The sequence below is a fragment of the Eupeodes corollae genome, chromosome 1 (genome assembly GCF_945859685.1).
Source record: "Eupeodes corollae chromosome 1, idEupCoro1.1, whole genome shotgun sequence".
Lineage (NCBI taxonomy): Eukaryota > Metazoa > Arthropoda > Insecta > Diptera > Syrphidae > Eupeodes > Eupeodes corollae.
The window spans coordinates 141,999,559-142,013,941 of NC_079147.1; the positions used below are offsets into that span (position 1 = coordinate 141,999,559).

Consider the following 14,383-nt stretch of genomic DNA (forward strand, 5'->3'; position numbering starts at 1 on the left):
ACCATATGTATGTTTAGTTGGAAAATAATAAATCTTTTTTTCATGCTTAAAGAAATGTAGGTAGGACTTATAGTTTAAAAGTAACAGAAATTAAGGACTTTTCTACTAATTTTGCTTACCTTTAAATCTAGGTAGGGGCTAAGAAAAATAAAATCTATTTTATATGGAGCTTTTTACATGATATAAAAATAAAAGACAAATCAAATCAAATTCGAAACAACATCTATTGTAGTTATCTTAATAGTCATGTACTCATGCTATTATATTATAATCATAAGGAAGTAAATTATTTACTTCTAATAATATAGGATGATTTTATCCTTTTTAATATTTTCTAATATTAATAGTATGCTCGTCGAGGGTTATTCTGGAAATAAGAGAAGAAAATAAAAGTAAATACAGATTTATTTAATGGCAAAAAAAAGAAAAATGTACCAATGGATTAGGTCTAAATCTATAAGCCAGCATCATTCTCTTCCGATAAGCATCGTATTCATTGTCGCAATCTTCAGGTGCAGCAGCACTTGCCACACCCAAACCCTGATGACCATCTCGCTGTGGAGCTCTAGAGGATACTTATTTAAAAACGAGAGTTCGCAACAAAAAATGCATGTTTACTTATTAACAGGATCAACAATTCCAGTTCCAGCCGATCCCAAACCTTGACCTTCTTTCCAGCCGAGCTTTTGTAACATTTGAAAACCAACATTATCCTCACGAAGTTTGTATTCCTTATAATCGCTCAAGTCCGGTTGTCTGTTGCTCTTCTTAGCCTCGTATTGTTCCATGAATTTTTTCAGTTCTTCTGGAGGTAAAAAATCTCCAATATGATGCTTGCCTTCAGATTGTTTTGTAAGGGCCGATGCCCAGGCGTTTGTGGCTTCCATTTCAGCGTTACGTAACTTGTGTTCCCAAGTTCCCCCAGTCACATCTTCGTCCGAATCATATTCGTACTTAAATTTACCCGATCTAGCTAATCGATCGATTTCTTGTCGTTTTTTCAACATATCCTGATAAAGCAGATTGACCTTGTAGTGTTCCTCACACTTTCTCCATTCGTCTTCTTCTAATTCTGTTGTGCCATAGTTTTGACGTGCGTATTGCAACAAAGCTGGGTCTGTTCGTTGTACAGCAGACAATACCGGTTTGTTTTGGTTACCCAGAGTACAAAGAGCAGGTGGTATTTCGTCAGACTTTTCTCCCCAACGACTTTTGCGTTGCTTTTTCTTCTCTTCTCGCTGACGCTCTTCTTCCATTATCTCATTGCGACATTCGATTCGTCGCTTTAGATTGTCACGATTTCGATCCATCATACCTCGCATGTACTCATCATCTGAATCTTCATCGCGATCCATAACACACTCAGGATCATACTTATCATCAAATGTTTTTGAAGATTTAGCCAAGTCAAAGTGTTGCATTTCATCTTGCTCGAACAGTTCCTGCTCTTGCAGTTGGTGATCTAATCGGGAAGCTTCCAATTCTTTTCGGTAACTAATATATTGCTCAGAATCCTTCTCAAACAGAAACCTGAAGATTTAAAATGAAATGAAATTAATTTGTTTAATTAAACTATAGTATAGGCGTAATGTTAATTTTTGCAATAACAATAACAGTTGACTCAATTTGTTTGGATTTTTTTGTAGTAGAACAATGGTAAGGTTTTATCCATCATCGAGAAGACTGTTGACATCAATCATTTTGAAATCCAATCCTGTATGAGGTCCTCTTGTTTTTATACTTTTTTTAAATCTGTTTTCGAAGTTAATTTCAAACGACCCATTTATGGTAATGGTTTACATATTTATTTTTAATATTTAGTTTTTAAATAAAAAAAAATTCATTTTGTTTTATTTATGCTATTAAACTGCTTAATGTGTTTAGCTAAGAAAAAATCTAAAAATCTTTCTCTGTTCAGCTATGGACCTTGTCCTTGGTGAGGAAATAACATATCCAACTCAAAATAGCCTCTTTGATTTGACATTACACTCTGTATCATTTCCAGTCAAAATATGTACACGGATATAAGTGCAGTCGACCTTTTGCAAGTAACTATGCCTTAGTTCTAATTCTAATTAAACAGCAAATAAAATATCTTAGAGCCAATTGTAGAGATTGTTTCTTAAAGAGGTAGAACTGATATGAAAGACATGGTGAGATGTAAATTGTAAGTTATGTTTAGCGCATTGAAATAGGCCCTCAAAAGCCGTAATTTATGTGGTTACGAGGAAGGTCCATGCTAAAAGCAGATGTAGAAAAAAAATATCAGCAACTTCGCGTCGTTTTTGGAGGGCTTGCACATTATAATAAAATGGTAAGAATAGATTATCACCCCAGGAATAATACGGAGTGCAAATCAAAGAAACCTGCGTTGTATAGATTAACTTTTATAGTTTGATAGTTTTCATGAAGAGGACCAGACTTGACTAGCATATTCAAGGAGAGGTCTAAGACAGGTATTGTATAGGGATTTAGTGTCATAGGGGTTTGAGAATTCTTTGTTAATGAAATAATCTAAATGGGCTCAAAAACTTAACTGAGTGTTGCAAATAACTCCCGGACCGCAACAAAAATGGACAGAATGAATGGTAACATCGTACAGACTCTAAGTTCGGGAAAGAAAATGTGATCGCTTAAGAGTAAGGAATAAGCATTTTTTAGCAACATTGAGTTGTAAGAAATTTAATGAAATGAGTCAAGATCATTTTGGAGTAAGACAGAATTCACAGAATTTTCATGTCATCAGCGTAAATGGAGATAGTTGAATTATCAATGACAGTATTAACATCTTTGATAGTTAAGAGACCTGTCAAAGGACCGAGGTGGCTCCTTTGAGGAACGCCTGAGTTTGTATAAATTGTTTTGGAGTTTGAGAAGCTGAAAACAACTCTATCACCCATGTTCCGAATTTCGATCGAAAGTGAATTGAAATCACTTTTCAATTTCGCGTGAAATGAAAATGTTCTTCGATTCGATCGATTTCGAAATTGCTTCGAACTGTCAGAACTGAAGGATCATCAATTTTTATTTTGTTTCTGAAGTAAAATGTTTGCTGTTTTGAAGATGGATGCAATATTATTGGCAATTTTAAGTGAAAAAAGGAAACAGAATTCAAGACAAAAAATAATAAGAAAAATTTAGCGAGACAAATCAAATATATTGAGTTTACCTGACACAATTTAAATGTGTACAAAAAAGGGTGAAAAATCAAGGGCTTTTCAAAAGCTTTCAGTGTTAGAAAGACGAGTTTTTGAAGCACTGAATTCTACACGGTTTTTTATTCCCCATTAATGTTATCGATATCAGAATTAAATGTGCTTATCATACGCTGTAGTTGTAGTCCACATCTGAAGGACAATGATGAGAATCTAAAAACGAATTTGAAGTGTCATCAACGAAACAATTAAGCAAATTAGAAGTTTCAGACAAAAGATCATTTATAAAATTAAGGAAGAGTGGAGACAAAACGGAGCCTTGCAGCACACAAGCGTTTATTTTGTGAACGGCCCGAAAGAAGAGATTTATCAATATCAAGTGCAACAATCTTACTTTCCCTAAAACGATGTAGAGATTTGTTCCACTGTTCGGTGAGTTACCCAGTGCACCTATTGTTACGAGAGCCATACTTCTGGTCATTTAGAAGCTTTGGTTGTTCAAAATATTAAGCTGAAAATTGATCAGCGTTTCTATGACCTAGGAAAGAAGAATTGTTAGTGCAATTAGTTAGAAGGGAGAAGGATTTGCCTTTTTTAGGGACAGGCTTGACAAATGCTGTTTTTTATCCATTCGAAAAGATACCTATAGATAAAGATTAGTCCCGTCTTGATAAGCGTCGGTACCGACGACCACGTATTGTTGCGTTTTTTACAAATGACCAGGCATTTTTACAAACTTTGGGACTTTATAGTATTTTCTAGTCATTTTAATGCGTGGAATATGTCCATTACAGGTCTTCCTAGCTTCTTTGAACTTATTCCGGTTTTCGTCAGTGGGTTGGTTTTGTAAATCCGGAAACTTGCATCCTGATAACCTCTTTACAGCTCGAATCTTTGGGCTAAGAAAGCAATTGAGTAGAAAATCTCTCTCTCGAGCAACTAAAGTGTCGCTATATAAGACCCTTATCATCCCCATCCTGCTGTAAGATGCAAAAGCTTGGACTATGACAAAGGTAGATGAAAGCACTTTGGGTCGTTTTGAGAGAAAAGTTCCTCGCGTGATCTACGGTCCCGTATTCAAACAAGGTGAGTAAAGGAGAATACAGAACGACGAGCTGTATAGCGACGTAGACTTGGCCTTAACGATAAAAGTCCAACGCGAGAGACCACTTTTTTTTCGAACTGAATTCTTAGAAATAAAAAATGTTGATTTTCTTTTAACACATTTTGATGGAACGATATCTATAAAATATAATTTTCAAAACTTTCCTGATAAAAATATATACATAAGTGTTTGAATTAATTACAATTTCATGTGACTGTTTTTGAGAGACAAATAAGAATATCTGTTTATATTAGATTCTAACGTTTCCTTCTAACCTATTCAAACAAATCTTTCAAATAACTCTCCCTAATCTAAAATAACTAAAAACTCTTAAGCAGTTCAATATCTTCAAAATCCTTAAAGTAAAGTTAAATATAATATTTCGTGCAAAACTAAATTCAATTGAATTAAATTTTGATTATCTAAAAACGGAATTAAAAAAATGTACACTAAAAAAAATAGATATTTTTCATTACCACAAGGATGGGTGTAAAGCGTTTTTATGCGAACGTATTTTATCTTCATAACCATCACCAAAATCGGCAACCAAATCGATTAATTGTTCTAATGATGTCGGTAATGTTATAGAGTCATTTGAGTTGTCTGAAAAAACTACATAAAATCTCGTTTACCAAAACAAATTAACACATTAAAAATAAATAGTAGTTAGATGTGGACTAGTGTGGTGTCCTTGCATTTTTGTATGGTCATAAATATTGGGAATTTCGAAAATTAAGAAAAAAAATAAAACGGTACGCCAATGTCGAAAATTAAACATTTTTTGGTTTTAAGGATCAAGGAGTAGAATTCAGGATATTAATGACTTATTATTCAAAGTCAAAACCATAATTTAAAGGAACAGAACTACACGAAATCCACTCAACACTAATATTTTATTTCTGACCCACCTTTTTCTGTCGTTTCAGTTGGCACCTGAATTGCATCCAAGTTGAACTCTGGCTTAGGAATGGCATTCAGATCGAATTCCTTTGGCGGAGGAATTGTATTCAATTGCAGTGGCTCTGGTGGTGGTATCATATATAGTGGTGGAATGCATTGTTGCAGGGGTACTGGTACTGGTGGTGGTGGTGGAGGTGGTGGTGGAACTGTAACTTGTAAATTCATCATTGGTGGAGGAATTACAAGATTAAAGTATGAACTTGGAACTATTGGTGGAGGAGGTAATTCAGTTGGAGGCATTTGAGTTTCAATCTTTAAGGGTTGTGGAGCTTGCTGATGTTGTTGTTGTTGTTGCTGATGATGGAGGTGCTGTTGTTGTAGTAGCTGTTGTTGTTGTGGTAGATGTTGTTGCTGCTGCTGTTGGTGTTGGTGTTGCTGTTGTGCTTGGTGTTGTTGATGTTGTATGTCTTGTTGATGTTGCATATCTTGTTGATGTTGCATATCTTGTTGCTGTTGTTGTTCATTGAGAATAGAAGATTCATAGGGAATAGGTTCTGGCTCTCTATCTTGTTCAGCTTGAGCTTCTAACTCGGGTTCAGGCTCTGGCTCAGGTTGTGGCGGCGGTGGCTCAGGCCTGAAATTAAATGAATTCATATTAAGTATATTGTTTTTTCAATGGTATTTTTAAAGATTAAACCGATAATAAATTTGATTTTAACAAAGGAAAATTATTTTAATAACATACACAACGAACGACCAAAATCTCCAGATAAGCACAGCATAATATGTTTATTTAATATAATTATGTTTAGTTGTGCTCCTTAAAGGTTAAAAGTATGGACTTGCCTCTCTTTTGATGCAAGTTTCTTAATGTTTCTTTTTTTTTGTGAAAACCTATGACTTTGAACGAGACACGTTACCATGGACAGCTATAACTTTCTTGTAGTTAAAGAACTTTTTCTACCTTTGAAAGCTATAAATTCAGAAAAAAAAGATACCAGCGTTGAAATCAAACGGGGAATAACTCTTGCCTGTTTCTTTGCACTTAGAAGGCTGTTGATTAATAAAGTCCTCTCATCATTCCTGTTTTTGGCGATGAGGACATTGTCAAGATAAGAACATCTTAGAATGTTCTGGAAAAAATTCTTTGGATAATTTTCGGTCCCGACCCCATACAAGGTCTTCGAATCCAATCGTGAGGGACGGCGTAGTATAGGAAGACCGCGACCCACGTAGGTGGGAGAGGACGTGCGAAACTGGAGACAACTAGTTAGGGACCGAGCTGGCTGAGTCGCTCCCGGACTGTAGAGTCAACTTAAGTAAGTTACCATTGGCTTTAACTAAAGCAACGATTTAATTTTTGTCCAAGCGCTGCCCAACACTTCAATCACAATTTCAGCTTTAACATTGCCAAAGTCTTGGTCTTCGTCTTGCCGTGGTGAGGATTCTGACGTCTGGCTCTCGGCTGTGAAGCAAAATCAAAACGATTTCTTCAAAGCAAAGGATAATCTCCTGCACAACCGCTTCTCTAACCTAGATATGAAAGATGGAGTTTGACAGGCGAAGTAGAGTAAGTCATTCAACTGCACGAGGGCGATAAGGAGATTAGCGAAAATGACTTGGGACGCAATGACAGAACACTAGAACTACATAACGCTCTTTCCTTGAAACGGAGTGCTATGGAAAAAAAACTGGCCTTCTGTTAGTCCAAAACAGTAATCTCTCTAAAAGAGATAAGCAATACACAACTGAAACGTAGACGAACGCACTGCGTTAGAGCCTTTTTTTATGGAGATTTCTCAGCAAATTACTGGCCTGTCGGGCATGAAACGAAATCTCTCCCCAAGGACGACTTGGGGTCTATTGTCCAGCCTTGCATGGTGGGGAATACAATGGATAAGAAGACAAGGATTTGTACTGACGACAAGACTTATGGAACATTCCAAAAATTGGTTACTCAATGAGTCTCTAAGGTCAGTTCAACCAGCTAAAAAGAAAGATGCCCAACCCTTTGACAGTACGAAGAAAAAAACTTACAGCGTTGTGACGTTGACGCAGACAAAAACGCAACGCTGAGAGGATTGAAGGGACGTAATTGACGTTCGATGATTAGGAGGTGACAATAAAAGATTTCTCCCTGATTGGATATAAGCTGTTTGACAAATGCTGCTTTCAATCCGCTTAAAACGAGACCTGAAGAATTGGATAGATGAAAAATCTTACGAATTGATTTTGTCAGTGCTAAAGACCTTCTCTACAGAGCAAAAGCGGGGATAGTATTTGGTCCAGCGAATTGAGATCTTTAAGGACTCACGCTTACGAAAGAAAATTGTTCCCATAAAATGATTTACGCCCTCAAGTACAGGTCATAACACTCTCGGACGGGATTAAAGATAAGCTTTCTATAAAGAGCTAAAAAAGTCGAAAGAAAAAAAAATTCCTCATATTGTTGTACATATGACCCAACATTTGAACTGCATTTCAGACATTGCAGTATTGTTTGCATAGTGATAAGTTAAAGATCCTTACATAATTGTTGAGACCATTGATGTGGTATTTCTTGTAATAACAAACGTTTTCTAAGGAGCACTTTTTTAACTGGCTAGTTTTGGTACAAGACATTAGCTTATGCAACACAATGGTCAGATGTGCCTAGAACAGAAGGGATAGTGTACTATTGAGGGTCAAGAGTGTTTTCTGCTCGACTATTAACGCCCGATATTCGAGCGAACTCGGTTACCAGGCCCGTAAGGAGATTAAACACAGCAAAACTCTCAAAACCTTCCGGTATTGTCTGACTAGAATGTTGAAACCAAGAAAAAGCTCTGTGTTCATACAAATAATGATGTACCAAGAGCCAAGCTTTCCAATGACATATATCTCAATTTTGGGCAATAAGTAGGCCAAAATACCCGTGAAATTATAAGAACTGAATTTTTATATTCCAAACAAGAATGAGACTCTTGTTCCAAAACGACTAAAGCTGAAAAAGCTGACAATGTGATGGAAGAAAAACAAATTGGAGTTGAACGCTCAATAGTTAGAGTTTACTGGTGAAGAGTTCTTTAATTGCTGAGTTATTACACCTAGAAACTCCAATACAATTCTTTTTCTAACTCTTTTAATCCAATTTTATACATCGAATCTCTACACAGACAAATCTCCATATGCTAAGTGCAAAAAGATTTAAAAAAAACTCTTTTACAGTAACTGATACTGTTCGCTGATTCAGTTCCCTAGAGTAACTAACCACTAACCGAGTTATACCTCTGATACAATAAACCAATTCATCAAACAAATTTATAAAGATCCGACAGTGCCTTCATTACAATGACAACTCAAATGTCTTCCCAGAACTCATCCTGAAGTTGATAGACTGGTTGTGGGTTGAAAGGATTTAAAAAAAAAGTTGATAATAACCGTTAATTTTATGACATAGGTTAAAACTGGCAATAATAAGGATCCAGGCTAAGAAGCATCTTTCAACGTTGTAGTTGGTCTGTTGAGAATAATTCCATGTCACCAAAATAATAGGATTTTTTGTTGATAAATTATTTTACTTACTTGCGGCTTTTGGAGCTTTAACCTAAAATCTTGCACTTGATACCATAAGACGAAGTAGAATACCTGAGTGCAAAATGCCTTTAGAAAAAACTGTTATGAAGGAACATCGAGGCAGTCTCTACAGTTGTTTAGAAAGACGAAAACTGAGGAGCAAACGATTGTCTAAATTTCGCCATGGCTAAAAGAGTGTGCAAAAATACAAATATTCCCAAAATATACATCAAGGCATCGGCATTGGATCTGTTATTTACAATTAACTCTTTTAAGATGGAAACTGAATATAATTCCTTAAATTGAAGATCAATTCAGTCGGAACTATTGGCTTAAAAATATAAATGACGTACACAACCTATATTTCCAAAAGAAGTACGGACTAAACTGGGCACTGATTTCAGTGGGTAGACAAAAAAATTAGATGTAAGTTCCCAAAGTGTACTGAATTCACGGACATGAAAAAACAAAAATTGTTTCTCAACTTTCCATTTGTCTTAACATAACACCTTTTTTAGTCTTTTACCAATTGTAAACGAAAAAAATTTACAAAGATGCAATATACATCAACTTTCAGTACATTGGAATACTCTACATTTGCCAATATGTTGACATTTTTCTATATTAAGCTGCATAGATATTCTAATAAATTTTCCATATTATAAACAAGACAACATCTGGCAGGGGATTGATAGGTTAGTTGGTACTCACTTGTGTTTTTCTAGAATCTTTTTAAAATGCGTAAGGAAAGAACCATCATTACAAAATGTATTTTTAAGTTTCGATTGACTACTCAATCCAATTATGGTTGTTGAGGATGATGATTGTGGCGTTGGTGGTGGTACTGTTTCAATGACTTCTTCATCCTCGGGTGCTCTGGAAACAAAACAAAAATTATATAAACTACGCTGTCAATTAAACACTTAACTCAACCATAACTCACGCCTCTTCGACATTTTGTTTAGATGCAATACTTTGAGCAGCTGCTACTTGCTTAGCTAATTCTGTGGTTCTTTGTTTTTCAAGAATTTCCTGACGTTTTTTGGCAATGACCTCCTCTAGCTTCGACATTTGCGCGAATCGATCGACGCGACTTAAGTGTTGCCGGGACATTCTAAGGTGCAAAGAAAAAAGGATTTTGTGTTCATTATAAAAGACAAGATGTGGGCGTTGAGAGGTATAGGACGAGACGATTGAAAAATTACATAAAATCAATGAGATATTTTATAATCTTTTTTTGGGACTTATTTGTAATATAATTTATGGAAATACCTTGGGATTGTGGAGTGTCCTAAATGTGTTAAATGAAAATATAATTTTTATATATTTTTTTCCTTTAAATTTATTGATAAAATTAAGGTTTTTTTATTGAATGAAACAAAAGGGAAGAAGAAAATTAAAACTGAAGTGAAAAGTAAATTTTTGACAAATTTGAAAATGAAGACAATAGAATGCATTCAGTGCGAAATATTAGATTCGGCATGTTCCGTTTACGGCGCTTGGTACTTCAACTATTCGGTGACAGTACAATGTGGCATCCAGTGCTCCTCATAGTTGCCGGCAACTTAAGGGATTACAATTATTCTTCGATTTTGGATTTTCAATTTGGACCTCAAACCATATGGTTATAATATTTTTGATCCTTTTAACAACTGTAATAGGCCCGAAATCCGTTGAGAACTAGGGCCTAGTGATTTAAAACACGGTACAGGCAGTACGAGTGAAAAAAACCTTTAAAGCATAGGTAGAGATTGGAACCTAAGACCTTTGGCATGACAGTCCAAATCAACTACCATCACGCTAATGAGGATCTCGAGATAAGTCTTCAAAGATTTCAAAATAGGGGAATGAGGGTACCTTGAAGATTAGCAATTACACTCCTTTCAGATTTATGCTCAAATGCTCGGTTGAATGTGAAAAACAGACTGATTTGTGATGCAATGGTTTTTATCTTCAAAATTCGGAATGATATGCTCCTGGAATATTTGTCTGATGGGATATTGTAAGTATCTGAATTATGCAGACTTTCAATTTGAGAAGCATTAACTTTCTGAGACCGTAACGATGCCGACTCAACAAAACGCAAACAAATATTTTTCATTGTGGTATCTATTATCTATTTAATAATCTTTCTATATGTATATGTAAAGAGTGAATTAATGTTCAAGAAAAAGCTTAGCGCATTTATAAAAAATAATAATTGGACACAGTCCAAATTTGCCCGTTATACACTATCAACCCATAGTCAATTTGACCGATTGATTATTTTCATATTTTAAATTTCGATCACAAGCAAAAATATGTTTATCCAGATTGCCATCAACATAAAAAGCGGGTGTTAGGTTTTTCGCCCAAAACCATTTTGTACAAATTAAAATTTTCAGCGCTTAAAAAAATGTATTAACATATTGTTCTTGTGCTAGTTGGCAATATGACCAAACCTTTGGGCGTTAATACTTGTTTGGGTTTTATAAAATAACAAATAAAACTACTTCAGAACAAAATGCTAAAAATCAATTAAAATCCCTAAAAAAGCGTAAGAAATATTCAAAGTCTCATTTAATATAGGTTCTTTAAATGCAAAGAAACTTAACATACTCCTAACTTCACACTTACCCAAATCCTATACTGAACTCAAGCAGGATGGTTGCATACATACCTTACGGTTTAAATGAGTCAAAGAGCCCAACCACCCGAATTCTTTTGGGCATTATTTATTTCTCTATTCGGGCATTATGACATGGAAAGTTGTTTTGGGTGATATGATTCGGGATTTTCTTACTTTTTCTTAGTGATTTTTTTAATACGTTTGTCTTTTTGGTCTTTATTTCGACTAATCGTTGTAAAGTCCAAAATAAAATGTTACAAAGCCCAACCCTTATTTCATAAAACACAAATTTAAAACTAAAAATTCTTTTGGGCAACAATAGTTTTATAACATTTTGGGATTTGGGTGTTATGGTTTTGGGCGGAAAAACCTAACGCCCTTTGTTCAGAAAAATATGCGAAAATTACAGAACTTGTGGCCGAAAGTGGTAACCCCGTATAATAAAAAATGGCAACTGAACTAGAAAAAATAAAAAGAGTTAAAGAGAAATTAAGGTTTTGTCTCCTTGAATTTTTGTATTGGATAGACTGAGATAGTTAGTAATTTTTAGATGGCTAGATCCGAACAAGCAAAACTATACTTCACTCGTTGATTTTATATTCACGATAAAGCCGTGTCTTGGCTCGATGGCTGAGGCTCGCTGATTTTGGACTTGTTATAAAGTCCAAATTGATCTACAGAGCCAGACCCAGACACCTCAGTTACCCCTCACACTGTGGATTTTTGATCAGCTCAAGTCCATTTGGATCTTTGCCTCTGTCTAAATGTCTAGCTTAAAGAAATTTGAAAAAAGGTCAAGCAAAAAAATGGTCTTACCAGACCATTATGGTGGTAACTGATTGCATAGAGAAGGATGTTCAAAACTGCCGATGACTGTGTACCTAATTATGGAAAACTTTTTTTTAAGCAATGTTTTTTTTTTTATTTACACTCTTAGGCTAGGCGCGCACATGCAACTTTTAGTTTCGAAACTGTTTGGTTTCTAATCTGAGCACTATAGACTTATACGAGAGTCCGCGCACATGCAGAAACCATTCGGTCGCCCATTCGAGCAACCAATTCCTTAGTTTGTGTCTCAAGGAATATTAGGTAACTGCGCGCACTTTCAACTAAATCGTTGAACAATTTTCTTTAAGTGCAAGAGAGAAAAAAATTAGTCATCGTTTTCCTTTCACAAAAAATTCTGAGGGAAGAGTACCACCTTACATCTCAATTTCACTAGTTTTCTCTTTCATACATTGATTGCGAAAATTTATTAGTTGTTTAAACCCATACAAAATTTCTGTATCCTACTATGATACACGTAACTGCGCGCACATGCAACTAAACAGTTTCTTTCGTATGTTTGTATTAGTGCATTTCAGTGGAATAATTCTTTAAAGAGTGACGAGGTTAGTAGGATACTTCCAGACTCGCAGAATAATATAACCTTCTCGTATGTTTGTTTTCATAATTCAATTTGCTACTTTTTAAACGTCAAATGTATTTATGTACTGAAAGGAGGTGGTTATTATTATTTGTAACTCAAAACAAAACATATTTTTTAATTTTTATTTTATTTTCAGATTATTATGTACTTCAATCGTATCAAAGTGCGTCATCGTTTAAAAAATGGAATAAAGCACAATTATTTCAAATGATGTTTCGCCTCTCACAAATGGGAATGGCAAGAGTAAAACAACGCTGTCGCCGTCGAATGCTATCAACCAGACGGCAAATGGAATTAAATACAATAAAGAATAACATAAACAACACTGAAATGGAAAAGCACCCACGGGAGCAGCAGTATCAGGAAGAGGAGAATTCTATGATGATCCTAATCGGAGCAAATCTTCATTCGAAAGGGTTCCTCTACACACAGCCTTCCTAGTATATCTTGGCTTTTACCTGCTCATAATATTGGGCTACATCAATCAATTGATGTGTGCCCCAAAAGTAGCTAAAGAAATTAATCGAGAGGTAAGATGACGATTTGAATCGATTTGAAATCAACGAACTGACTGAGTCTAAAATTAGATTTTTTTCAGGGTTATGTTACGCTTTACGATGCCTTCGAGAGCTTCTAATCACGCTATATCTATCGGAAAGCACGAGATTGCTGGAATCCACCGATTTGCATTGTCCTGGCGGAGGTAACCCTCAACGATCTCATAATCAAGGACTACGGTTGGACATTCGAGTTCAATAGAACAGAAACACGATGTCTGAACCTGAATTACAACTACTTGGGAAAAGAATCATGCATCGATTATACTTGGCATTCGATTGTCAGGAGTTACAACAAAAGACACAATAACATGAAAGATGTGGACAGTGTTCTGCGACAATGTACAATTAATGGTGAGCCAAAAATAGGCAAACCATGGACAAAAATGTTGATTATTGTCGAAGGTGTTTTCAGTATGGAGGGTTCAATTGTCCGATTGCCTGAGGTTATTGCATTAAAGAAGAAATACAAAGCTTATTTGTATTTGGATGCGGCGCATAGTGTGGGAGCGATGGGACCAAATGGTCGCGGTATTATCGACCATTCTAATGGGCTTTGGCAGTGCTGGCGGTTAAATTGATGAAGTGATTCAATAGTCCTAAATTATTTAAGTTAAACACGAGATCTTAATCTGATTACTTATTAAGTTAAAAGGAATAAATAAATTAAGGAATAAGTTCATTTAATAATTCATTAAATAAGAATGTCATTTATTTGAGGTTTGAGAAGGTATAAGGTATCACTAAAAATAAATAAGTAAAGTAAAATTAAAAGATGTTTTATTTTAATTGGAAAAAGTTAACATCCATCAAAGCCACAATTTTGTTGGGGGTATTTTGTTTTGTTCCAATTTGTAAAAATCCATTTCCAGAAATTTGTATTGACTTATGATATTAAAAAAAATATATAATTCTGAATTCCAACAATATATTTACTCTTTTCTTTCATACGCAAAAGAATAGGACAGATCTGAAACAATTTCGTTTCGTGTATATGAGATAGAAAAAGTGAATAAATGTTTCCTGTGTATTGGTTTATTTCGTTGATTGCTTTTGGAGTTGCTTATGTGCGCG

General features: G+C 35.1%; 1 protein-coding gene and 1 long non-coding RNA gene across 3 annotated transcripts; one reads left to right on the forward strand and one right to left on the reverse strand.

Moving 5' to 3' along the window:
• Positions 1–205: 205 nt before the first annotated feature.
• On the reverse strand, positions 206–10,147 carry LOC129939370 (histone-lysine N-methyltransferase 2D). Of its 2 annotated transcripts, none has more exons than XM_056047356.1 (8): positions 9,988–10,147; positions 9,659–9,829; positions 9,427–9,591; positions 5,169–5,794; positions 4,737–4,863; positions 619–1,530; positions 436–565; positions 206–367 (listed from the first exon to the last, which is right to left on the reverse strand). In XM_056047356.1, the coding sequence occupies exons 2-8, from the start codon at positions 9,826–9,828 to the stop codon at positions 341–343; spliced, it is 2,157 nt and encodes a 718-aa protein (XP_055903331.1). In that variant the 5' UTR covers position 9,829; positions 9,988–10,147; the 3' UTR covers positions 206–340. The 2 variants fall into 2 exon arrangements, with proteins under 2 accessions (XP_055903331.1, XP_055903330.1); XM_056047355.1 differs by having other exon boundaries at positions 4,737–4,872.
• Positions 10,148–12,737: 2,590 nt separating this feature from the next.
• On the forward strand, positions 12,738–14,030 carry LOC129941247 (uncharacterized). Its single transcript, XR_008780836.1, has 3 exons — positions 12,738–12,826; positions 12,889–13,282; positions 13,351–14,030. It is a non-coding gene; the product is annotated as an uncharacterized LOC129941247 (long non-coding RNA).
• Positions 14,031–14,383: the final 353 nt, after the last annotated feature.